Source organism: Cinclus cinclus, chromosome 7 (assembly GCF_963662255.1).
Source record: "Cinclus cinclus chromosome 7, bCinCin1.1, whole genome shotgun sequence".
NCBI lineage: Eukaryota > Metazoa > Chordata > Aves > Passeriformes > Cinclidae > Cinclus > Cinclus cinclus.
The window spans coordinates 14,337,129-14,363,071 of NC_085052.1; the positions used below are offsets into that span (position 1 = coordinate 14,337,129).

Genomic DNA, 25,943 nt, shown 5'->3' on the forward strand with positions numbered 1-25,943 from the left:
GAGCTGTTGTCTGGGGTGAGTGGAGGAGGATGGTTTTGTCCTGACTGCACTGCCACTCCTTGGCACTTGCACCGCAAGGCAGGTCTGTGTTCAGTCGCTTTGAGCTTGAAATACACCTAAACCTGAGCCAGATGTCTTGTGGTGCTTGGGAGTCACCCAACACTGCAATGCTGTTGTGTTACTCGGTAATATTTTGAAAAATACTTCAGCAGGAGAGAAAAAAAATGATCTACAAAGTCCTGTCTGTCTTTCAGATTGCAGAGGAATGAACCCCTGCTTAATTTCAGTAATCTTTCTGGAAAGTCAGCTTTTCCCCTCACATGTGTAACAACCTAGCACTGATGCTACTGAACTGCTGCTAATGGACATTTTCCCTAATCTGTATCACCTTACTAGGCAAGGACAGGTGTTGCTCCTACTAATAAATCATTATATAATAGAAAGAGTCTGATTATTCCTAGCCATGGAGCCAGAGCAGCAATTAGTCATTGGCAACTTTTCATAATCATAATCAACTCATAATCATCTGAGCACTGCATTGTCCTCTTCTTGGGATGATCCAACATTAAGCATGTGCCTTGCTGGCTGGGGTTCTCCCCAAATGATTATGTGATAGTTGGCAATAATATGCTCTGTTACAGTCATACATGGGAATCTCTAGGAAAACATGAAAAAATCAGAATGTGCATAATAAATCACGTTATTTTAAAATTCAATGGTTTTTAAGGGTGTTGCATATTTTTAGAGGCTGGCAATATTGTACCTGCAATAATGATATAGTACAATGGTAAATACAAGTATTAATTGTTGCACCCTGCGTAGCTGGGATGAGTTTCGTAGGGGTTGAGCTTTTAATCCTGGAGGGAGAAAAAAATAAATGTATTCATGGAGTATCAAAACATGAAAAGAATAGAAAGGAACAGAAGAACAACATGCCAACAATCTGAGAGGTTTTCAGTCAATTTTGTTCCAAAGTTAACCTCCAAAGTCTTCTTTCAATATATGAACAATAGTTTCTAAACCCTATGTATAATTTAATAATATTAAACACCCATATTACCAGCAGGGCATGATACAAACCTGCAGTCCTGTTTTAAGCTGGAGATTTATATTTAAACTTTCAGTTGAGTCCTGAAAAAGGACTTAAAGATTTTTTTTCATGAGTGACAGTTGTGTAATGATTTTAACACGTGCATTAGAAATAGAAAATATTATGGAGAAAATAAAAGTAGTAAGAAACTTATATGTCTTAGAATGACACATTTTTTCTTTAGTGTTACTCGTGGGGGTGGAGTTGGACTCCATGTCCCTCTGGATGCCATTTGGGGCCATACAGGAAATTTCTACAGAATGTATTGCAAGGAGCCAAGTAGGGCTTTCAGCTGTGTGCCTGTGAGATAGGGGCACTACCAGCTGCAAAGATCTTACCCAAAGTATTCCTGCATTTCTCAGTACTGTGTTCTCTTCTTCTCAATTGCTTGGAAAGATGCACTGATTTAATATTAATTTCCTTGTACAAGCACTCTGTTAATTATTCTGCACATATTCAACCAGGGATAATGTCATGTTTCTATCAAAGCTCTGCACAAATTCTGCATTTTAAAATGCACTGCTGGTGATCTTCCTTCTAACAGTGTGAAATGCACATTCAGAAGGAAATGGGAGTCTGAGCATACTGACATTACAATTACAAATACTTAGGTTAGGTGTTTAACTACACTGAATAAGCCTTCATCTTATGACAAGTTTTCCTTTATAAATGTAAGTATTTAAATCACAAGTTTCCTGCTAGTGGTCAAAGGCAAGATATTAAATGACAGTGATACAGTATATACCATAAATTCTTAAATGGGCAGTAAAGAAAGTCACTCAGCTATGCCAGCTGGATATGAACCATATTAACCATAAATCTTCTTACTTTAGCCTCATCTGATGGACCAGATGTTGCAACTGGAAGAATTCTTTCCACTGCTCTGCACCTTGGAGCAGAAGAGTGTGATGTACCATGGGGATTGTGCCCTCCACACCTTATTGCACAGCATATTCCCCAGCACTTCTTTTTCTGGGGGTAAAAAAGTCGTATAAACCAGGAAGTATTTTAGAAATAAAGCCTGTTTCTGAAAACTAAAATAGTTTTAGTTGAGAAGTATGATGTTTTGGTTAAAAATGTGAAAATTCTTGCATAATCTGTGTTTGAGGAAAATTTAAGTTAGCTTCTAAACATTCAGAAAAAAAATTGAAATATTTTGTAGACAATTCCTGTGAGCACTGAGTATTAAAGAATTATGAGTTACATTCTGACTTTCTCTTTTTTTTGCAGATGGTCCTGTGTCTGTAGGAATGAGTATGGATATTGCAAGCATTGATACAATATCAGAAATAAATATGGTACTGTAGTTTTTGCACTTTTTTTTTGTTTGTTTCTTTGTTTTTTGCTTTTTGATAAACTGATGTCTTGTGCTTACAGCTGCTGTCAATACGACTTTGGAATTGTCTCCTTGTGAAGTCAATGTGGGTTAGGAGATGGAATTTTTTTTCCACTACACATAGTGTTTTAACACTACAGTAAGCACAGAAATGCAGCTGCAAATCCCACCTCTCACAGACACAAACTGCTACTTATTAATCTTAATGAGTACTAATCTTAATGAGAAGCATATGGATCAATACTTATTTTTCAGCATAAATATCTAAATCTTTTGGCGTTTCTGAAAAATAAAGATATATTCATGTGCCTTTGAAGCCATTCTCTTTCCCTATGATTAGACACTGCTGAACTGAGACTGTTTTCCTCTTCTATTGCTGCTGTTACACATTAATTCATTCCAGCTGTGTTTCATTTAATTTGCATCATTTGTTTTTTGAACAAACTATGAAATGGAATGTACTTTCCTACTTAAAGATCCTCCATTTGCACACAGAAATTAAAGGAAAAAATAATTAATGATATTAAATATGAGTGTATTAGTAATTAGTAATTATTAGCTACTATTTAGAAAGGGGAAATAAGGTCAGAACTTCAGATGAATTTATAATATTGATAAAAAACACACTATAAAATCAAAAGTTGTTTTAAATGCGTTCAAAATAGTGTGATCTTAATGTAGGACAGCAAGACATATCTACAATGAAGGGGAATTGGACTGAGTCCTATGTTCTAGGTCTTGATAAATTTGGTACTACTGTTTCCTTTGTGATGCTAAAAGGAGAAATTGTGCTAAAAGATTCCTTTCCTTTTTCAATAACTTCTTTTGTCTATCTGAATTTATTCAACTTTTTCCAATGTGTTCTTAAAAAATTTTTCATTTATTAGCTTATGTGAACAAAATGAGATTTGGAACCACTTACATAAATCATTCTAAAACTTAAAAGTTTGCAGAGCCGGATTATCTGCTTACAAAGCTCTGATGACTTCAGCTGATTTATAGCCCCAGACTTAGGCCAGCAGCTTTTACCGTAAATGACCATAAGGAAAAAAATCCACCAACCGCACATCAAGTGCTAGAAAATTTGGCAGAACAAGATTCAGTACAGCTGCTCTTGGAATGCCAGAGACATGGAGAATCACAGCTTGTGCCCAGCAGCTGTTTCCATATATTCTGTAAAAGAGAATACAGCACAGGCTCCCTTTGTATGATAATTTTGTTTTGTCTCTGTCAGGACTACACAGCTACCATATTTCTAAGGCAGCGATGGACTGATGAGAGACTTTGTTTCGATGGTAATAAGAGTTTGAGCTTAGATGGTCGACTCGTGGAAATGCTTTGGGTACCAGATACTTTTATAGTTGATTCAAAAAAGTCTTTTCTTCATGATGTCACTGTTGAGAATCGCCTCATAAGGATATACCCTAATGGAACAGTCTTGTATGCTATAAGGTATGGAAATACCACGTATCAGCCTTTATGATTGCATCTACTTATGTTTGAAACTTTCCAGGGTCTGCTTGGAGAAAAATGGGTCTGTTTGTAAAAGCAAAGTCCTGTAGTTTTATGAATATGTAATATTCTTGATCAATATGAATAAATTCTTAAATTTAGTAATAGATCTTCCTCCCTGAATAGACCCTTTTGCTTTCATGCAGACTGAACAAAGGAATTGCATGTTGCCATTCCAGTTTTCAATGAGGTCACCACAGGGGAAAATAAGCTGCGATGATTGAATTGCATGATTTATTGTGAATTATCCTTTGTGAAAGGTTTCGTTAAATATAACAAAATCTTAAAATACATTGCAAATAATGAAGGAAAATGTGCACTGTGAGTGCAAAGGGAGCAAAGGGTGGCCTTTTTAGACTGTCACTGAACTCAGCTGTTCTGCAGTGGTTTCCATTTGGTATTACTCCTGTACATTAGATACCAGCAAATAATAGATTTTTTTCCTCCCAATAGATATGAGACAAAAAATATTTTTTCAAGAAGGATACATGGCATTTTTTATTTTTTTCTGATGAACAATTTTATCCCATTAATACTTAGAACACTGTTTTTTTTTCCCCAAGGGTCACAACAACTGTTTCATGCAGCATGGATCTGACTAAATATCCAATGGATAAGCAGACATGTACTTTGCAACTGGAGAGCTGTAAGACACTTAATATTTATTATTTTTATACCATTAGAAAAATATCTGTGATCTTTTTCTGCTAGATATTGCCAGAGTGAGCTGAAATTTTCACAGAAGGCAAGGGACATTATGTGGCCAGTCCCTGCTGAATTACAGTAGAATCTGTGTGCAAAGATGTGTGCACATATGTGCACATGACATCACTGAAAATAGCAAGGCAGTACTGAAATGCTGCAGTGCTAATTAATGATTGAGCAGAAACCCTGGAGATTCTCACAGGCTTGGTTTTGCAGTGCATGCTGCAGTTACTGTCTTGGTCTTCAGAGGGAGTTCTGTGAGCAGGCAATTTCTAGCAAAGATGAGATTATTTCTTTTTCCCTTTCAGAGAGTATGTAAATTTTCCCCCCTGAGATACCTCTTTCTTTTAGGAAAGAAAGAAAATCAGAATAAGGGTTATTTGTAAGGCATATAGTTCATATTTTATAATTTACTGTTTTCAGATCTTGCTCTTAGCTGTCTCTGTGCCAGTGCCCTGGTAAAAAATATCATCAATTGATGGACAAGAGTAAATATATTTTTTTTAATTTTATCAATCAATATCCTCATATTTTCTTTGAAATAGCTTCTTTAGTACTTTGTCGACATGGTTACTTTGCACAAACATGCACTTTTGTAGTTAAATGTTTGCTATTATTCATATGACAAGACTCTAGAAAATAATTTTTGCGTGGGATAACGTAGAAGGACCAGTTCAGTAAGATGAAAATATATATTTAAAATATGCATCAATACATGCTCAAAATCTCTTGGAAGGCTTTTCAGTGCTTGTCAAGTTTTATTCTGTGTTTTTTCAGAAATGCATGTGTGTGTTGTTTGTCTCCTGTTGTTAATGGGCAGTTAGATTGCCACAAAGTTTCATTTTAGACAGAGACACAAATGAAATGAACCCAAAGCCTTCTTCACACAAGCATCCCTCTAGAATAAGCAGTTTTATGAGATCTGTTTAACAAACAGTGATGTGAGTTGGAATTGGGATTTATCTTTATTTTCCTTTGGAACAGCATATTGGTAAATTAATGTTTAAATTTAAATCAACAGCACTGCCTAATGAGTCATTTAGTATTTTCTCTAGTTCCATAAAGAAATATATATCCCACAGGAATTTACAATTTATTTGACAGGATTTAAAAAAAATAGAGGAGAATTCCCCATGTAATTAAAACCAAGCATTTTTCAGATTGATGCCATCTGCTTTTTCAACAGCACACAAGTGTCTCCTGTCCAAGGGGAAAACCCAGTTGTGTCACAACAAATGCTCCCATTACATTAGTGTTTAGTTTTGAGGAAAACAGATAGGAGCAACAAATACAAAAAGGAAAGAGTGTGCCTTGAGCTGTGGCCTATTTTTCATAAATGCACTGCAGTCCTTTCTTTCCAGTAGGCTGGAAATGGGGTTTGTTCCCCCATGTGATAAGATATGTTAATTTATAGATGAATAATGTCATCATCCTCCTAGCATACTGCTTGCCAAGACCATTACCTGGGTTTAAGAACTGTGAATGCAGACATACACACATATCTGCACAAATATTGATGCTTGTAAATAAAAAGAAAAATCTATAGCAAATATTTGAGCTGAAACAGAGCTAAGCTTTTATTTAGTGGTTATTAATATAAAGACAAATATGTAATGATATTATCAAGTAATGGCTTTATAGAATAAAGCATCCTCAGTGACTTTCCCAACCTAATTTTGTGTCACTGCTAGTTAATAACTTTATTTGACTTATACTTTCTACATAGCAAGACAAATTTAGGCAACATGCCTATTGGCTTTCTTTTTCTTATTGCAACACTTTAGAAGTCAATGCTGACATATGTTAGGAAACTGAGACTTGCCTCTCTGAGTCTCTGTTGATACGGGTGCTGTGACATTTGGGAATGTGGAGGGTTCCTTTCCTGGTTGGTGCTGCCAAGGGGAGGTTCCTGCTCTCTGCCTTGTGGCAGGGAGCACCACCCTGCATCCCTGCTGGGCTGAAGGGTTTGTCCTCACATTTCCCTCACATGGACCCCCAGTCCAAATACATATTCATATCTTGGGCCCATCTCTGAAATTTTATTTCTTTTGGAACTTGTCCTTTACCATTTATTCAGTGAAGAGTCATGTGAAGGCACTTAACTTGTGCTTGACAATCAGTGAAAGTTAAAATTAGCAACAGAAAGGTAAAGAAACTAATTTGTATTAGGCATTATGAATGTTTAATCCCAAATTTGTTATTTCTGTTATTTCATTAGCAGCTCATACTTTATCAACCATATACAGGAATGAGGCATTCTGGGCTTGAGGAGTTAACTAGGATAAAAACTCAGTGTCACATAAAGAGAATAGAGATTACTTGTAAAAGCCAAATAACATGGGCTTAAGGATTTTTTTCTCTATAAACTTTTGAAATGTTTTATAATTAGTACAATATTAATCCCTTGAATAAAGAACAACTTTGCACAGAGGGAGCCCTGTACTATTTAACTTTACTGACTATTGGGAAGGCTCTCTCAATAAAAATTCTTCTTAAGTGTTTTGGAATTATTATATTCAAATAATTTTCATAGGAAGGATCACCCAAACCTTCTAATTGTTCCTCTAATGAGAATATTTTGTAAGGAAAGCAAAATAGCCTCTGTTTCAAGATATTCTCATTATCATTAGTGTGTGGACCAAGACCTTCTGTGTCACACAACTTGGAAGGCTGAATATCTTATAAAAACAAAAAGGAATTTACTGTGGTACTCTCTAGTTCTTTGGACTTTATTTAAATGTCTGTAGTTCATTTATACTGAAAGGAAGTAAAACGAATCCATGGCCGGAATCATGCATAAAAACTGGTTTTATGAGCCTCCTTGTTTTGACTAAGGACAATGCAATCATTTGTTTATAGAAAATGTTACTTCTATTTTACATCTCACAAATCTGGGAAATTTCCCAGAATGTGGTTTTAGGGAATTGAAAACTTAGTTTGGATGCATATACTTTTGGCTTAGTCTTTTGACACAAAAATGTTTTGGCTTTAATTGGTATAAATGAGATAATGTGAGCAGAGATTCTAGGCCATGATACCTTTTCACATAACTGCCAGTGATAGTGAAAACAAAATTTACATTTAAAAAATGAGCACGGAAAGAATTTTCAGGTGAAGTTGCCATTCAATAGGTAACCAACCCAGTGCTTCCTTACAATAAAATCTATGAACTTCTATTTTTCTACATGAGATGGTGGGAGAAATGAGTTCTGTTTTTTCATTGCAAGAAGAAACCCCAATGACTTAAAAATATTAAAAGACACCTTTTTTTTAATACATCTCTTTTTTTTCTGTGATTCTAGGGCTTTGTTCTTTCTGCAGCATATACCCTTGTGCAATGTATTGCATTATTGTCTCACTGTAATTTACTTACAGTTGACTGAAGTCTAAAAATAATCATCAGCTCGTGTTTCTGTTCCCTAAGCTGAGCTATTAACTCACACAATATAAATCTGTCAAATACAAGAATGATTGACCTAAGTAAGCTAAAGAAAAAAGATGCTCAAATTCTCCCTGTTAATATGTAAATTACATTAACATAATCTTGAATTAATCATATACACTAGTCTGTAAAGTGGCTGCCTTTTATATAATGGGGAAAAGCTACAGAGGTATTTTAGCTATGATTGTGCTGCACATTGACAAGTGTGTGCAAAATACAGTTGCCTTCTGATAGATGTTTCATCCAGCTCCTAATTACTACTTGAAGGTTAAGAGGGAACCTCCTGGGGCCCTTGAAGCATGCCATGCTGTTGAGCCTGCAGAATCATCAGCTTCTAAGCTGGTGTCCTTGGCAAGTATCTGAGCTCCTCAGCCAAAACCTTGTCCCAAGTGATGATTCAAGCTCAGGTCAGAGCAGAGCACCTGGGAGCAGCAGCTCTGCTGCTCTCCTCATCCCTTCATCTCTGGGGGAATGAGGACCAAGGCACCGCACTGAGGAGCAGCATCTTGGGATGCAGCACACAGCACACTTCATGTGTAGTCAAAATGCTGGCAAGTGCAGTAATTCATAAATGCTCTATTTTCTTAGAGCCTAGTAGCTTTTGCTTTTAGAATACCAGGTGGTACTAATCTATTTTATTAGTTTGTCATTTATACTGAAATAGGAGATATAAAGAGACCACCTCCAAAACCATCAGCTTTTAACTGACAAGACTTTGCATGTTATTGGAAATTTTGTCATGAGCAGGCATTACAATCTGCCAAAACCCATCATTGTTTACGTCTAATTGTGCTTTCATGCACAGAAATAAGAAACAGCTGAACTATAAGTGTGTTCAGCACAAATTAATTATTGTGTAAAATAAACACTGTTGTTGGCTTGTGTCTCGCTACAGGGGGTTATAACGTCAATGATGTCACATTTTACTGGACCAGAGGAAATGATTCAGTTCGAGGTTTGGACACTCTCCAGCTGGCACAGTACACAGTAGAAGACCACTTTACCTCTGTAACTGAAGCTGTGTATGAGACAGGTAAAAACACCCTTGTAACACTTTCTGGGTGCAGTTTTTACTATGGCTTTGGAAACAGCAGCATTAAGGAGCTGAGCACATTGCTTTCTGGTAGGATGACAGTTCTCATGTTCTAATAATTACATTCTTGAAGTCATAAATGTTTTTCAAGTTACAGGTAGAGACTGAACTAATGTAAACAGTGAGCATTTTCTTGGAGGCTGCACATTATCTAAAGAATTATAAACAAGTATCTACTGTTCCTCCATAATATGTTAGGGAGAGCTCTTGTGAAGGAAGAGGAGCATGCAATTGGGCACTTACATTGGAGACAGACCAGGGACCTCGGGGTACCCAGCTCAGATCAGCCATCCTGGCTTTGTAAGGCAAGTCAAAAGCCTCTGTTCATCTCTGGAAATTCCAAGAATATGTTGGGTGCTTTCACAGCTGCAGGAGTTTGAGGTTCATGGCTACTGCCTGTAGGAGTTGCTCTGTTTCTGTGGCAGCCTCTGCCCAGCCTGGTGGGAAGCAGGGAGCAGAATGCTGGACCTGAGGCTCCTCTGCCCAGGGAAGGGTCAAGAGCATTTCCAGACCTGCTCATCTGCTGAGCCTTGGAAACTGCTGTAGAAAGTTTCCTCTAACTGCAGGACTTAACCTCAGGGAACAGTGTGCTCTTGTTCATTTTCCACAGATTTTGAAAGGGATTTCAGAGTTCAAGACCTGCCCAACTTTTTGTTCTTTGAGTTGCTCTCAGGTCCTTTACTGCTGCTCCTCACTGTGTACCTGGCTTCTCTTCTGCTCAAGTCAGCACACCCACGCAAGGGTGTGATCTTTAAATCAAAACACACACGTCCTTCAAAACTGCTGTTTCACCAGAGGACATGTTTCTAATTCTGAATCACAGAAACTTAGTTTCTCTATTCCATTACTGGGTATTTCTGCTCTAAGGACACAACACAGAGAAACTTGTGATCTAATTTCAGGTATTAATTCAGGCTAAAGTGTTGAAGTTCTCTAAATGGATGTAAAAGTAGAAATGAAATATATACCAGCAGGCTCTAGGATCATTGAGTTTCTTGTTACTTATGTAAGTGACATCTGCTTGCCTTCCTCCTCTTTACAGCTTCTGGGTGAGCAGCACCAAGTTCAAACAAAGAGGAATAATCCTTTACTGCTGTTCTGCCCAGAAGGGTATTAGGACCTGTTCACCATACAAGAAAGTGGAAGAGGAAACATGCTTAATTCCTATCACATTCTATCAAAGAACCAGGAGTTTAAAGAAAAAAAAAATGTTGCTTTGTGTTTTTTTTTTTTTTTTGTTTTGTTTTATTTTTGGTTGGTTGGTTGGTTTTTGGTTTTATTTCTTGTTTCCAATTAGAGTTGAAGAGGCATGATCAGATGAACTGTACTCTTTTTCAGTAAATGTTTTCTTCCTCCCTTTGTGTTGGCAGGAGTTATGTATGAAATCAAAAGCCGCGTTTTGTTTTAATTATACATTTTAAGACACACAAGTTAATTAGATTAAAATTTCTCACACCTGCTTGTTTCAGGTCTCCTGCTCAAGAAAGCCATGTTATCGAGTGCTATGCAGTACTTTTAAAATTTAATCTCCTAATCCTCTTAATTTTTTATTGAGTCATTCTGAACTAGGTGCTATTTTCTACAGGATTTTTTGGAAAGCAGTGCCTACTGTAGGCCATATTAAAAAAAAAAAAACAGATTATGGAGCTGTGTAATCAATTTTGAAATGCAAAAATGATGCTTTGCATTTCCTTAGTGCTATTAATAGTTATAAGAGTAGCTTGTAAGTAAAAATTACGTTATAAATAACAGCTATTTATAACCACTACAATTCAAAGGGCTAAAGCTAAAGTTATGAGAGAAGACCTGTGTGCAGTATTTCCTAACACAGCAAAAAAAGCAATCAGGGCTTGATACTCCATGAACTTGAGCAGACAGTACAGCTGCTGTGCAAGTGAAATTTTGTACAGCAGTGCAAAACACACAAGCAGCCACTGACAGAGCCAAATTTAAAATGTAGTCAGCAAAATTCCTGCATAAGTAACTTCAGTAAATTTAAGAAAAGGACACTGTGGATTAATCTTGTTTGTAGAACAACATGTATCACATAATAGTAATCACATTACTGTAATCACATAACAGTAAGTCACTTTGAATAATGTTAGCTAGATTTCTGGCTAGGGTTTGGTGTTGATTTTGTTTTGGTACAGAACAATTTCATTTTGGACATGGGTAATTTAATCATTAGAACCATTTCCTACATGGCTTGTTCTTCATACACTGATAAATTCTTGGGACTCCCAAACCATATTCTCTGCATCAGTGGGTGCTGGGTTTTTATTTTAGCTGTCCAGCCAACACCACCTGCATTCTCAGAGTAACAAATGCTAATATTAAAAGCTGGCTTTTCTTACTGGAAAAACATAAAGGCAATGAAGGACCATTACAGTGAAGCTTTTTGTATAAATAGTCATAGAAATAAGGCTGAAATACATTTTAAAAATTCATTTAATCTAATTCTCGTGTCACAAGGCAAGGTCATCTGTATCTGCAGCCTACTTCCTGACAGATGTTTCTAGGAGTAAGTCAGACAAACCTCCAAAGTGTCTGCTTCACAATCTCCTGAGACGATTTTTTCCCTGGTGTTTATTCCACACATATTTTCCTCATGCCTAATCTTGATCTCCCTTGCTGCATTGTAAACCCATTATATGGATATTGAAGATGAATGTCCTGCTATTTTTCAGCAACCTTTTCACTGTTCCAGGACTGATATATCTTTTCTTAAACCAATGATTTTCCTCTTTTTTAATTAATTTAATCATTTTTCTCTGTTTTCTAGATATACTGTCTTTGCTATTGTTCTCCCATTGAATTCTCATCTCTTTGCTGGTATGCAGCACCCCAAAATGGGTTCCCATTAGATATCCTCTGAGGATGGAAAGGTTTACTTAATGTGTTCCATGAAATCTGTTCCTTGTTATCCATTCTAGACTGAAATTTGCCTTTCTTGCAGAAAATTATCATGCATTTTTGACCTTGTTCAGCTTGTGATTCCTCCTAATTCTTGGACTCCTTTTTTGCTCTATAACCACATATTCCATTAGTTCTGGGAGCTGGTGATTCCCATATGAGTGCTGGACTTCATACTTGTTGAATTCCATTGTTTTACTTGGGTTATAATATTTGGTGAGATATTTTTGAACTCTAATCCTGTTCTCCAACATGCTAACTCCATTCCTAACTAACTCTCGGAATGTCATCTTGTTAGGGAGCAGTTTTGGGCACAGGACAGACCCTATGTATTCCCATTTGTTAAATGCTTCTGTTTTCACAGCAAGCTATAGTTAATATAATACATATAATATACAATATATACTATATACTATATACTATATATTTATAATTAATCTCAATTTCCATTTTTAGTTGGAGAAAGAAGCAAAAACATAATTTTAAACTTCATGCTAATTGGCTGTTGATAGCTTTTTTTCCAGGATTTCCCCTTAAGTCTTGCACCCACTGCTCAGCCCTCCTGTCAAGTCCTTGGCAGCAGCAGGAATGGAGAGGCTCAGCTTGCTTAGGTCTGGTCTAGTGCTGAATCTTCAGCCCAAAAGGCAGGGAGAGACATGTCAGGCAGTCAGGGCTCTCAGTGCACATCCCCTCTTTGAAAATGTTAAGTCAAGAAATTGGCATATTCCAATGGCTTGTTTGGCAGAACAGAGGGAAAGAAGAGACAGAAGCACAAATTAAATCTCTGCTCCTTGATGCACAAAGACAAGATATTTGCTTTGTTCAAAAGTCTGCAAAGGGAGCTGGCTGCTGTTCTGTCTGCAGCTGCTGCCAGGGTTTTGATGTCTATCTCAAATCCTGCTTCAGCCTCCTTGGGCTAGAGGCCCATCAGCCCTTGTGTGGCTGTGCACTACTGAAGCTCTGTGGTCCCCTGGCCACTGCATGCTATCAGCTTCTCAAGGGGGATGTCACAGCTAAATCAGTGAGGAGTTGCTCTCATTTATAATTAGTGCTCTTAAGTAAAAATATATAGAAACTATATAGAGATTATATGAAGTTTGTATAAGAGTGCATGTTCATCAGTCACGGTCTCTTTCTAAATAGAAGCACTGCTTTGCTTTGTCCTACAGGCTTATCTGCAATTTCCCAAGGTTCAGGAGATTATTTAGTTAATAATCAAGTTTTTCTAAGTTTTTCAGTACTTTTCCTTTTGAGATATGGTGCACCGAATAACCTCCCCGTTCCCATTATCAGTTCTTTTATTGTCTGTAATTGCTCTCCAATTGTTACTTCTGAGAACATGTTCTTTGCCATGCAGGGCTCACAAAGAATCCCAGAGCTGTATTGAGTAATAATCCTACCTGGTGGTTCTTCAGTCAGCCTCACCTAAGATTCAAACTATTACCTATGCACATCTATCTGTTATCATGTTATGTTAATTTACTTATCTGAGCTCATAGCATGCCTCTTTGTAAACAAGATTTTCCACTTGAGTTGGTTTTCCATCACAAGTCGTTTCTGAGATCTTCTGCAATGTAGAACACTCAAGAAAGAAATTAATTTAGGAAATTTTGAGAAAGTTACAGTAACAAAACCCATATGGGAATGCAATGAATGGAAAGAATATCAAGGATATTAGGAGGCATTCTTTTATTAATTCCTCTGAAGTTCTTTACAGCGTAGACATAAATACACCTGAACACTTGGAAAACTTTCAGTGGCATTTTTTTTTAATATTTTTTTTTGTAAACTGAGTGGATAAATATATGTGCACACATGTGCAACATGAAAGGGTTTGTTTCATTCATAGTAAATCTGAATTTCAAACTTATTTTTTGTAGAGCATTTTCATGAAAATGAAACACATGTTGGAAAGCCCAGCCTGAACATTCATTTCCTTTAGTTCATCTCTGAAAAGCAAGTAAGAAAAGAGATAGTTTGTAAGATCTAGACTATGAAGGACAGAAGACTTTTTTCTCTGAGGGAGGGGCAAAGAGGCTGTAATAACATATTAGTAATTTATATTGGCACCCGTAGCATCCTGCAGCAGTCAGAGAATTGCCTTTCAGTGGCACAACTTATATATTTTGTTCTGATTGCTCACTCCCTATGTTTATTGTAAACAAGCAATAACAAAATTGCATACTGAAAACTACATTTTCAGTGCATAGTTATACCAGTAAAATCTATTTTAAGCTCTCTCGTCCTCTGTCCTTAAAAGATGCAAGATGAGAAGGAAATGATGCATTGGTAGAATTACACTGACGTGCTTGTGTGAGTTGTACATCACACATTTTAGCAGACACCCAAGGGGTTAGCATAAATAATTCATGAGAGAGAAAAGGATGCTCTTTGTGCCTGGCTGCACACCCCTGTGCAGGACACCAAAGTGCTTCTTACATAAAGAGTGATGTGGAGCAGTCTTTTACTGGAGTAGAGTTCAGCAGAAAGTCCAGAGAAAGTGGTTGTGGGGAAGACAGTCCCGTTCCAAAACATTCAGAGTGGAAATTATGAACTGCTGACAGTATTTACAGAGAATCAATCCTTCCTTAGTTACCATTCACTAGTCAGAGATGGTTGCAGAAAAGATCAAAGATGCAGCATTCTGCCATCAGCTGGGAACAGATGCCATGGAAAAATGGGATAATCTGAAAATTAATGAGCTAGGGTGAAAAGGAAGCAAAACATACATAAAAGGTTTAAAACAAAGGTTTGTATATTTCTCAAGCAGTGTAGCAATTGTCATTGTTAATAGAATCATCAGTAACAAGTCTATCCAAAGTGTCTGATAATCACAGCTGTAAATTAGAATATAATTTTAAAATCCAAAAGCCAAACTTCATTGGCAAATTATAAATGACATGAACTAGTTTTTATTGCCTTCAGAAAGATCTGACTCATACCTAGAGCTAGGCCTGCTCAGCTACTGAGAAAGAGCCTGTGCAGGTACAACTTTTATGACACTCTAACAGTGGTCAGCTGGACCTTTTTCTACTTTTTAGGGTACTTAACAGTAGAGAGGGTTAGAGTGGGTATGGAGACTGGCATCTGCTGTTTGGGTTTGTTCTTCATCTACAAGTTAGAGCTGCTTCTACTTCTGTACTTCTGCTCTCCTAAATTCTACAAAGCCCAAATTACTCAACTTAATGTTCTTTTGCTGTGGGGTGACCGAAGCAGAACACCTCACCTTGTGCTGTGTTTAGAGTGTATGTATTGGCAGTCATTTAAATTCAGGTTAATCTGACAAACTATTACGCAGAGCAATTCAATACTTCGGTGAGTGCTTATGCTGTGCCTTTGATGCAGTTTGATATCTGCAAAGAAATTATTTCTATCATGTTAAAAAATTTAGATCAGAGCAGTCTCACACTGAGGTGAAATTCATCATGGGTCAGAAACTTGAAAGAAAGAACATATTTTCATTTTAATGCAAGTATTTTGTTGGCAAGCAAGTCACAAACTTGCCAGTTTTCAAGAGTTAATTTGAGCTGTACTTGAGCTAGCTCAACAACTTGAGCTCCTGTAAAGTCAGGACTAGGATTTCATGAACCTGTTTCAATTTTGATCTGGCTGATGGCACCGTGGTCTCAGATATGCCAGTCAAAGGCAATGAGATACAGCATTACTGTCTCATATGCAGCTCACGCAGCAGGAGCAGCAAATCTGTTCTTTTAAAAGATGATAACTTTTGGTACATGTGTGGTGTAGATGAAAAAGGGACTGCAATATTTCCCTATCTTCATTTTATCCCATTGCTCATTTCTTTAGCATGGTAAGTATGCACTGAATACTTTTTCTCAACTACTGCTTCCTTCAGTTTATTACAGGAGGAGCTCTGATGAATTCTATATATAGGTTTCTTCAAAATTTCCATTATAAAAGCTCTTCTGAACTCTTTAGAGATATGCTGACACTATTATTATCATGTCCATGCTATGCCTTTGGATTCTGGCAAGAAGAAAGCCTTAAGGTTGGAGAAATGCCTCTTTTTTGTTCCCCAAAAAGCCACTCAGCTATGAACTGTTACATCTCTATTTCTCTTTGTTCACATTACTTCAGAAATTTCTGGCATCAGAAAAAATTGCTAACACCAGAATATTCAAGGGACTTCTCTAAACTTGAGTATTTCAAACTGTGGCTTTTAAATGTGGTATTTTGTCCCAACCTCCCATGCAACTCGACTTTTCTACTGAGGTAAATAGAGATGCAGTTGCAGGGCACTAACATGGAGAGGCTGTTATTGTATGGTTGTGTTGGCTGTTTCAGAGTTTTCCTTCTTAACAAGTACTTCTGAGGCTGAACCACAGGAAATCCCAGGTGCCTGTGGCACTCTGCAGGAAGGATGGTCTGGTCTCTTCACTCCCCTTGGAAGGCAGCACATCCTTCCCAGTGGTCAGCACAGAAGAGCAGCACAAACAGCTTTTGTGGAGTATATGCTTCCCTTTCCCTAAATGTGCTTTGTGCTGTAGCTTTTTGTTGCACAGGCTCAATGCTTTTCTACAGCACCGTGCTCATTTCAGAGCACAGATGAGTGCAGACAGACAAAGTAAGGTCACACAGTCATCTGTAAGTTTTTCACTCCCTGACTTTTGAGTGCTTCACTTTGGTCTGCATACATTTAAAATCAGTTTTGGTGAGCAAAATGACATTTGCTGAAACAGCTGTATTGGTAAAAGTCACAGCCTTGGTAGAAGTACACTGGTGTAATTTCCCTCTTTTCACATAAAAACTATGATAATGGTGTAAAACATATTTGTACCTCTTGCCTCATGGAGATAATTAAGTGCAATGTTTGTACCCTTTCTTTCAATTGGACACTTGAGGGTCTCAGTACACTGACTTTACAAAGAGAAACCCTAAATACAGTGTACTTTCACCTTTGGAAGGAGAAAGCACTGACTACCAAAGGACTATTTATTTCAGTAGGGAAGAGGTGGTCTATGTGGCAGAAAACTGAAAACAAGTTAATATTAGAAATCAGGCATTCATTCTTAGCAAACAGAATTATTTCCTGAGAGAAATGGTGGATGCTGTGTGTCTAGATATCCTCAGACTAAGTCTTCATGTCTGTGTGAAAGGTGGACTCTATTCCAACAAAAATGATTTAGTTCAAAGCAAGGGATAATTAAGGATATTTAGTGGCTTTTGACTAGGGTCAGAGTACATAATCTTGCAATTCTTTCTGGTTTAAAAATCCTGTTATAGGTCTCTTGATGCAATATACAATGCTTTTAAAAGTGGAAATTTAGCCATCCATTTTCTCATCTGGGAGCAGTAAGACATTTCTTGGCATCCACTGCTTTCATTTCAAGCTCTTTAAAAGTGCTCTTCTTTGTGTGTCACAGCACACCTGAGGGATGCACAAACAGCCTGTCTGTGCCTACCTATATTGTTGCTAAAATGAATTCACTAGTCTGTTGCTCTATCCTGACTCTCAGCAGGCAGCACTGGAAGCAAATATTGGTGCCAGGGAATAGGTTTTGTTTTAAAATAGAAGAAGCCAAAGGTGTCTGACTACAGAGCGTTAATCTCTTGCTGATACTTCACTGACATGCAAATGGTGTTTAAATGGCTTTGTAAAAACTTAGTAACGCTTAATTTGTAACCTGGAAGTTCAGAACTAGAAGTCTTTTCTGCCCATTTAAAAAGCAAGATTTTGTTTTCCTGTAATGCATTGAACAGGTAACAATTTCAGATCATGTGCTTCAACGTAGCCAAATGTTGCTCAGTTAGTGAGCTGGATAAGAACTTCAGGCTTCACTTATGAGTGTGTTGTCCCCTCATGAAGCACAGCTCTGGATTTGACTCTGTGATCCCAAAAGTTCATCTGAAATCACTCACTTAGAAGCAAATAATTTGTGCCACAACAGTCACACTGCTCAGAGCAACACAAACACTGTAATGCAATAATACAAAGGAAAAGTAGATTGTGAGGATGCAAAGACACTGCTTGGGTTTAAATGGAGTTATAAGAGGTAGGTCAGCAATTTCAGAGCAGGTACCCTCAACCCACATCTTGAGCAATAGTAAATAAAAACAAACAACAAAAAAATAAACTGGATATGTGAGATAGGTAAAAGTAAGTGCCCGTGCCAACTTCATGAAATGACAGTTCTTACTGCTGTAGTTCATACAGCAGCTCACTCATTGTTATGAATAGCGACAGCTAAATCCATATGTGATTTCAAATTTCCTTGCCTTGTGTTATATAATGAAACATCCTCTTCATGCATTGTAGGATTTATTTTTTCCTTCACTAATCTTCATTTAAATTCTAATTCAAGGTGTCTTTAATAAAACTATGGGCATGGGGACTGAATGTTACGTATTTGATTGTTTCCTTCAGAATCTTCAGCTGGAATTTTTCAGTGCCATGTTTAATTTTTATAAGCTTATTTGTTAAGCTTTTATCACATTGTAGTGCACCAAAATATTGCAGACTATTATTTCAAAGATGTTTTTATGAATTGCACCTTCACAATGTTTTTTTTCACACTCTTTCCACAGGACGTTACCCAAAACTTGTGTTTCACTTTGAACTCAAGAGAAACATCTTGTATTTCATATTAGAGACGTATGTACCATCAATCCTTCTGGTCGTGCTCTCCTGGGTATCATTTTGGATAAGCCAGTCATCAGTTCCAGCCAGGATCTGCATAGGTGAGAAGCTGATAACCCAACCCAAACCAAGGGTTGGATCATTAAGATGCCCTCTTTATTGCATGTACTTTTTTTCCATTTCCTGAAATTGCAAACACTTCTGACTTTTATGGAATAATTTTTTGGATTTTCCATACTCGATACATCATGTGGATTCCCTTTAAAACCTTGCTTTTCTTTAACTAAGAAAAAAATGCCTTTTGCAGCTATAGGAAGGAGACTTATAGGCAGGGGAGGCTGCTGAAAGCTGAGCAAAAAACTGTCATTTTGGAAATAATTTAAACATATTCAAATACATGGCATGCACAGACAATTGTGAGGCTTTTGTGAGGTCTAATGATACATACTAATTAACACATGAATAACAAGAGAATTATAAGAGATTAAATATAATTAATTTCAAATAAAGGATATTCTGAAAAGGAAAGAATGCAAATCAGGTTTGATCAGGCTGCAGGTGGGATGGAAAAAACACTCCTACAGAACAGGGAATAAAGAAGGATTTCACATTGAATGAGGCCAGTGGGCAATTGCACTGAGCAAAATTGTATCTGAGTATCTTAAAGGGACCTTTTGCATAGATTTGCAATAATAATATGTTAATCATAAATACACATTCCATGGCACCAAAATCTTTCTCATTTTAATTTCTAGTCTTCCCAGCTTTGCTAACATTTTTTGTTACCTTTTTTAAGCATTTAGCTTAAGAGTCACAAGTTAATTTTAAAGTCTTCTTCTTAAAACATGACCCATTAAATGCTATGGCAGCCTAGGAGTTTCAGGTCCAGGAGGGAAAACTCTCCTGCAGCAGAGGCCCTCAGTGCCCTCTGTGTTATACTTGAACATCTATTTTTGCATTCCACAGGTGTCACCACAGTCCTTACGATGACAACACTTATGATGGGAGCCAGGACTTCACTCCCAAATGCTAATTGCTTTATTAAGGCAATTGATGTGTACCTTGGTATCTGCTTCAGCTTCATCTTTGGAGCACTGTTAGAGTATGCTGTGACTCATTTCTGCACTCTGCACCAACTCAGCTCAAAGGAACTTCCAAAGGTATTTTAATTATTTGGTTGTCGACCTACAAATTAGATTTAAATTTCACCTGCCTAAAAGAATGAATTCTCTTAGCACTAATGGTAAATGTATTTAAGGTATTATTTTTTAGGATTAAGACAGGGAAACAAAATAATCTTGAGAAAAGGAAAACATATTTGTATACGTGGAGCTTTCTTGGAAGAGACCAAACAAACAGAAGCGCTCTTCCTTCTCTCTTTTGGTATGGGCTTCGTGGCCATTTATCAGTGTTCTGGATGTCTCACAAAAACCTCAGGTGCTATTGTCTCCCAGGCAATAGCACTTACTCACAGTTCAAGAATTAAGCTGAGTTTGGTGACTTGACCCTACTGCAGTATGGAAAAAAAAGAGTTTCTCACATTCCATTTATGAAACCTGCACATGCCTGGAACATGAGTCAGTGTCCTGGCAGATGTCTTCATGTGCTGGGTGTGTCAGGTCCCTGTAGCCCTCTGCTTTCACCTTTTCTTTCAACAGCTGCACCTAAAGTCAGACTGGGATCCATTTTCCCTTCTGCATCATTATTATAACAGTGCTTTTTGTGGCTCTAAAGAGTTTCTCACAACTCTGAAATACCATGAAGTAAGTACATTTAAAATAAAAAATGGATGAAATCAACATAGGTATTTTTCAGTATGGTGGTGGCTGAAATAATGAGGACAGGTTCATGAAGAAGTTTTGTCACATCTTGCATCTCTAGTGTATAGCAGTGCTTTCATAAGCAAGGAAAAAAAAATCACAAGGAAGCTGAAAGATGATTGTCTTGCAGCTTTTAATTATGGAACTGAACCTAATATGCATGATAGAAAATTTTAAGCAGCTTATGAAATTTCTGGACTAATAGACAAAAGTAAAATTTGGCAAATGAGAATAACAGGAAGGAAAAGAAAGGCAGAAAGTTTGTTTGAGTGCTGTAAGGATAAATGTCCAGAAGAAGGAAGGTTGTTAACTGTTTGAGCCAAATTAGAACAGAGCATCACAAACACCTGAGCAAAGCTCCTCACTATACTCAAGAAACAGGATACTGAGCTCAAGTGAAGGAGCTTCAAAACCTTTTGAAGATCAGGCAATATGTGTGTGGGGGGGTTATGTCTAGATAGTTCATCAATTAGTATGAGATTTTGGCTCTTCGGATAAGATAGGTCCTGTAAACGAACGAGAATATGTTAAAAGCTGTTGTTAGGTGTGTGGAGAAAGACAGCAAAATGGCCACAAAGATGAGCCGGCCCAGTGGGTTTTATGTGATAAAATCTGTCAGGGGGTTGTCTGCAAATGGGCAAACACTCATTTCGAATGAGGATTTGAGTGGAAAGCCAAGTAATTTGTGTTGGCAAGGTAACATCAGTGACAACTCCCTGTAAGCATGTCCATCTTGTGAAGGAAGTGGTTGTCATTTTGCTCATAATGTAGGGGGAAAAATGCTGCTTGGAGGTTCAGGCAAGAAAGTAAAGTGTTTCAGTGCTTGGGTGATTAAGCATCTTTGGATCTGCGAAGGGCACTTACACTGCCCTTGCCTTCACCTGTCTCTGTCAGATTCCCTTTCATCTGGAGCAGGTACCTATGCTTGCAGATAAGGTGGACCTGGGAACTTGTATACTTCAAAAATGTGCATGGAAGTATGTGGAGGTACAGCTGTAAAATGAGAAGGGAAAGTTTTGTGATGAACCTAATGACCAGAAGGAATAGTCTTTCACTTCAGGCATGGTTCCTGCCTTCTGCTGGGCATCAGGAGTGGGAAAGCAAGCCAAATGGACTTCTTGCCCACACAACAATAGGGATATAAGAGAAGGAACAACTGTTGGTCCTAGATCAGCTTGTGAATCTGTAGATTAAGGAAAACGCTTGTCATGTCCTTTTACTACTGTAGCCAAGGGCAAGCACTGCTTACTGAGCAGGATGTCATAGAGAGCACACCTGATTTGTATTTCTCATTTCTTGTAAAAACAAAAACATCACAAGGGCAAAAATACCAGCTAAAATCTCATGTCACTGTCTAGCAGGTACTTAGCAATTTATGTGTGAGTATCATCACTGTAAACGTGTTGTCCTCATTATCATAGTCTCTTGTGGACACAGGTTAATTGGAAATCTCACATCCCAGCTTGTTATTCCCATATGTGAGCTGATGGAAAATTTGCTCTCAGAATTATGTAAATAAACGTAGGAGGTGAAATGGAAATGTCACCCTCTCTCTTGTATAGGAATTAGTTGTACTCGTTTCTCACTTTGCTCTTTGAAGAAGTTGGGCACTGGCCAACTTCTCTGAAGCCCCTGAGATCTCCAGTTTAGAACATAAACTGGTGAAAAGAGCTCATCGTATCTATTTTCTTGTAATGTTTCACATCATGTGAGCCAGGACCCACAGAGACACCTTCAAAGCTAATGGCAAAAGCAGAGGAACCACCTGCTGCAAGGAAGGTCGGGCAGAATGTGCCATTCACATCAGCTCCGGAGCAACAGGCTGCTTGAAAGGAGAGGTTGCCCCTCCTGAGTTTCTTCACTCTTGTACAAAGGCATTAATTGTGCCCTCTTATAAAGCACGGAAATATTCCTTGGGTTTCTTCTGTCTTTTACCTAAAACTTCATCTTTAAGGCAGAATGAAGAACAGCGTGAAGACTGAAAATAATATAAAAGTGTGATGTTCTGCCTCTGTGCTATTTCTGTTCAAGGTTCATGCAGTCTTTATGAGCACCATGTAAGGTCCAAGTGTGCAACACCCTAGGTTGAAATACTTTTAAACTTGGGAAGCTTTATTATCCAGTGGAATTAGTAACTTTCCTCAGTTCTGTTGGCTCTTGGATGTCAGCAAATACTTTGCTCAGCAGCCACAGTAGCAGGCATCATAGACTGTGATTTTTGGGTGATGTACAGCATCTTTCCTGGACGGTACCAATTTGTCATCTAAAAAGAGCCCTTCTTAGTGCCAGCTGCCATTTCCTCATTGACAGCTGGCGTCCAGAAAAAAAACCTAGTATGATCTAAAAAATTGGAGCCACAGCTGAACACACGACACAATTTTGTTTTTTTATTTAATGTAAACCAGCTCAGTATTTCATCATGCTCAGTTCTCCATAACAATCTGTAAAAGTCCTTTGATAAACCCACTCTATAAGACTTCAGTTTTTTATAAATTCACAGGTATGGTTCTCTTCTAGACTAGCTCTCTCCTTTCCAAACTATGTGATAGAGCATTTTTGCTGTAAACTCCCCTCTGCTTTGCAAAAGCCCTTCCTTGTTGCACTGCAAATAGAATCCTGTACATATGCACTGCTTATGATATTTTCTGCTTAAATAAGAACTGCTCCTTGGGGAGCTGAAAGGAGTCAAGAGCAGCCTAATAACACATCATCCTCCTGGGAATTGCTCACATGCCTTTGTGAGGAAGAAAAAGTGGCACGTACACAATGTCCTTTCATGCTCTGAAATAAAACTAATTCTGAACAACTTGTAGCCAGCCTTACCTGAGAGAAAAATAGACTCTTAAACTGAGCAATGCCCCAAATCATGATGGTTTTGAAGTGCAGATGTTGTAATGAAAAATGAAAGCAGGGGAAAAAGTCAGGACTCTTCTGTCAGGTTCCTTTATTTTATTAACCCTTGAAGTGCTGAGTGCATTCGTTAGGCTGTGGCTCTGGTGCCTCATTTCAAGCGCCAGGCACTGCTCAAAAAGGCTCCTCTGCTGTCCCCAGCACTCCCCTCAGCTGCCTGAACTTTTTGAAGCAGAAGAGAGGTATTTATAACAGAGTCAGGCCTCAAGTAAAATCTCAAGGTTTGAATTTTAGTACTGCCCTGGGGATTATTTAAGGTTCAGACTGGAGTTTTATGGATTGATCCTCTTAATGCTTTATAGGCAAATTTTTACCCCAGCCTTTCACATGCAGGTGTGGGAGGTGGGGTGGAGGATGACCAAGGTTTTTTGGCCAGTATTTTTAGGATGATACATTGTGTGGAGCTATGTTTGTCTCTGAAATAAAAAATCCTTCTTTTTTTTTTGCCTTTTTTTAAAATTGAAAGTGGAAAGCTGTAATAATCCCTTTTCTACCACCATTTGTTCTGCTTCACAGATTCACAGCAGTTTGAGGACATTGTCCAGACTCCACTTTAATTTTCAAGGGTGTCAGTACTTTTAGATGAAGAATACTCAAGGCTTGTGCTGTGCACATGCACCCTGGGTAGAAGAGCAATTCTGAACTAGCATGAAGATCATTTAGGTGGCTTAATGAGCTTTCTTTTACTTTCATAGCTGGGATATACCTAAATGAGCTTTTTGTCTGGCATGGATGTACATCTTAACCTGTCTAAAGTTTGTCCTTGTGTAAACTGTTTCTTATGATACAAATGGAAAAAAGTGAGTTGGTCAGAAGAAAGAGATTCTGCATTCTACATTTCACAAATAATTCTTTTTTGACTTGTCTTACATTTATGCCACCCACTGATTTGGGAGGTAATAAAAGTATCAAGAGAAAATTAAAATTATCTGTAGGCCTACCTGAAATAAAATGATCCCTCCTCAAAGTATGCATAATTAGGTTTAGTTTAGATACAAAATTAGAGCCAGTCTTTGTAGCTTGTTTCTGTTGGTCTCTGCAATATCCCAAGCCAAACTAAATACCCCAGAAATTCCAAGGAAGTTTTAGAGCTGGAGCTGCAGCTGATGTCTAATCCTGTCCTCTGAGTCAGTAACAGAAAACCCACTGACTTCAAAGGGTGAAAATTTCATACATGAACTTTATGGCTCTAAGCCATTTCTAATCAAAGAAACAAAACCCACCAGAAGGCTTATACAACATTCTCCAAAGACCTGTCTTGATGCAGTGAAGCACATAAAAATATTCTTAACCCTAGCATAACTTTGAACATAAAGCAGGGGTTTCAGGACTTGACAGAAAGTATCACAAGTTATTTAGTATTAAATCAGCTGTGGGTGGGGCTTGTCCCTCTTTATTTTTAAAGGAACTTGATTTTTATCAGAAAGTGCCAGGATGAAGTAGCCAGTTGCACACAAGGAGAGTGTCTTGTATCCTGGGATGCTTGATTTGGAGTGCAACCAGCTCAACTGGCTGGTCTGGCAGCTCCCCCACCTTCTCCATCTCCAGGCTGGGGCTTTGCCTTCACACTTTCTGGGCTCTAACCTTTGCTGGTATTTGCCCTGAGCAGAAAAGACAGTTTACTGCTGTGCATTTCAGGGATTTGCTGCTATCTTAAACAAAGCTCCTTGCCCATATCTGAACAAATCCAGATTTGCTTGACAGTCCTTCAAAAGTTTTTGCTGTATGGAGTTGCTAAAGTCAATGTTTTCCCCATCAATGGGGGCTTTGAGAGCTGAAAGGAGCTGCCTGGTGCATGTAAGAGCTTGTCCTTGGAGTCAAGGAGTGAGACAGAAGAGGAGTCATAAGAAAAATCCCATTTGCTGCAGCTCTAAAGTAAACAGGTGATGAAACATGCACTTAAGTACCTGCGGTTTTGTTCCTATCAGATTATTGATGATGATGAAGAAGAGAAGAATGGAGTCCTGGCAGCAGTGACAAACAGCTGCAGTGCCCCTGACAACACGAACGAGACTGATTCAAACAGAAGCAAACAAACCAGCATTGACAGAAAAAGGGAGAGAAGTCAACACAGTGTGTGCAGTTCAGCAATGTCAGTAATGAGAAGACTTTTCTGTATCTTTGATTGCTTCCATGTTAAAAATCCTTACCACATAGACAACTATGCCAGATTCTCTTTCCCGTTATCATTCATCATAATTAATGTACTTTATTGGGTATATTATTTGTATTTCTAAATATTTCATTTTGTAATATTACTTCAATGTTTAGAAAGTGGGCATGGGGGGGGGGGGAGAAGTTGCAGAAAAATGGAGAAGTTACATTTGGATAAAGGGATATAAATGCCACCTTTTCAAGTGTGTCTGAAAATTCTGTTAACTCACTTCTCTGCTTTGAAATGCCTGTCATCCAAATCTGGCTTTGTATTAGCATGCATGTCCCATATGAAACTACTCATCAAAGGCCAGTAAGTATTTTTTTTAAATATATTTTAAGCTCAACTTTGTAAATTAAGAATTATATT

The 25,943-nt window shown here is 37.8% G+C and overlaps 1 protein-coding gene across 1 annotated transcript in view; it reads left to right on the forward strand.

Annotated features, from left to right (window-relative positions):
• LOC134045954 (gamma-aminobutyric acid receptor subunit pi-like) overlaps positions 1-25,656 on the forward strand; it is a 38,214-nt gene extending 12,558 nt beyond the window's left edge. Inside the window, 7 exon segments of the mRNA XM_062496103.1 lie at positions 2,321-2,388; positions 3,661-3,878; positions 4,502-4,584; positions 8,981-9,118; positions 18,638-18,790; positions 19,656-19,849; positions 25,348-25,656. Coding sequence (XP_062352087.1) covers positions 2,321-2,388; positions 3,661-3,878; positions 4,502-4,584; positions 8,981-9,118; positions 18,638-18,790; positions 19,656-19,849; positions 25,348-25,656 — 1,163 coding nt within the window.
• Positions 25,657-25,943: the final 287 nt, after the last annotated feature.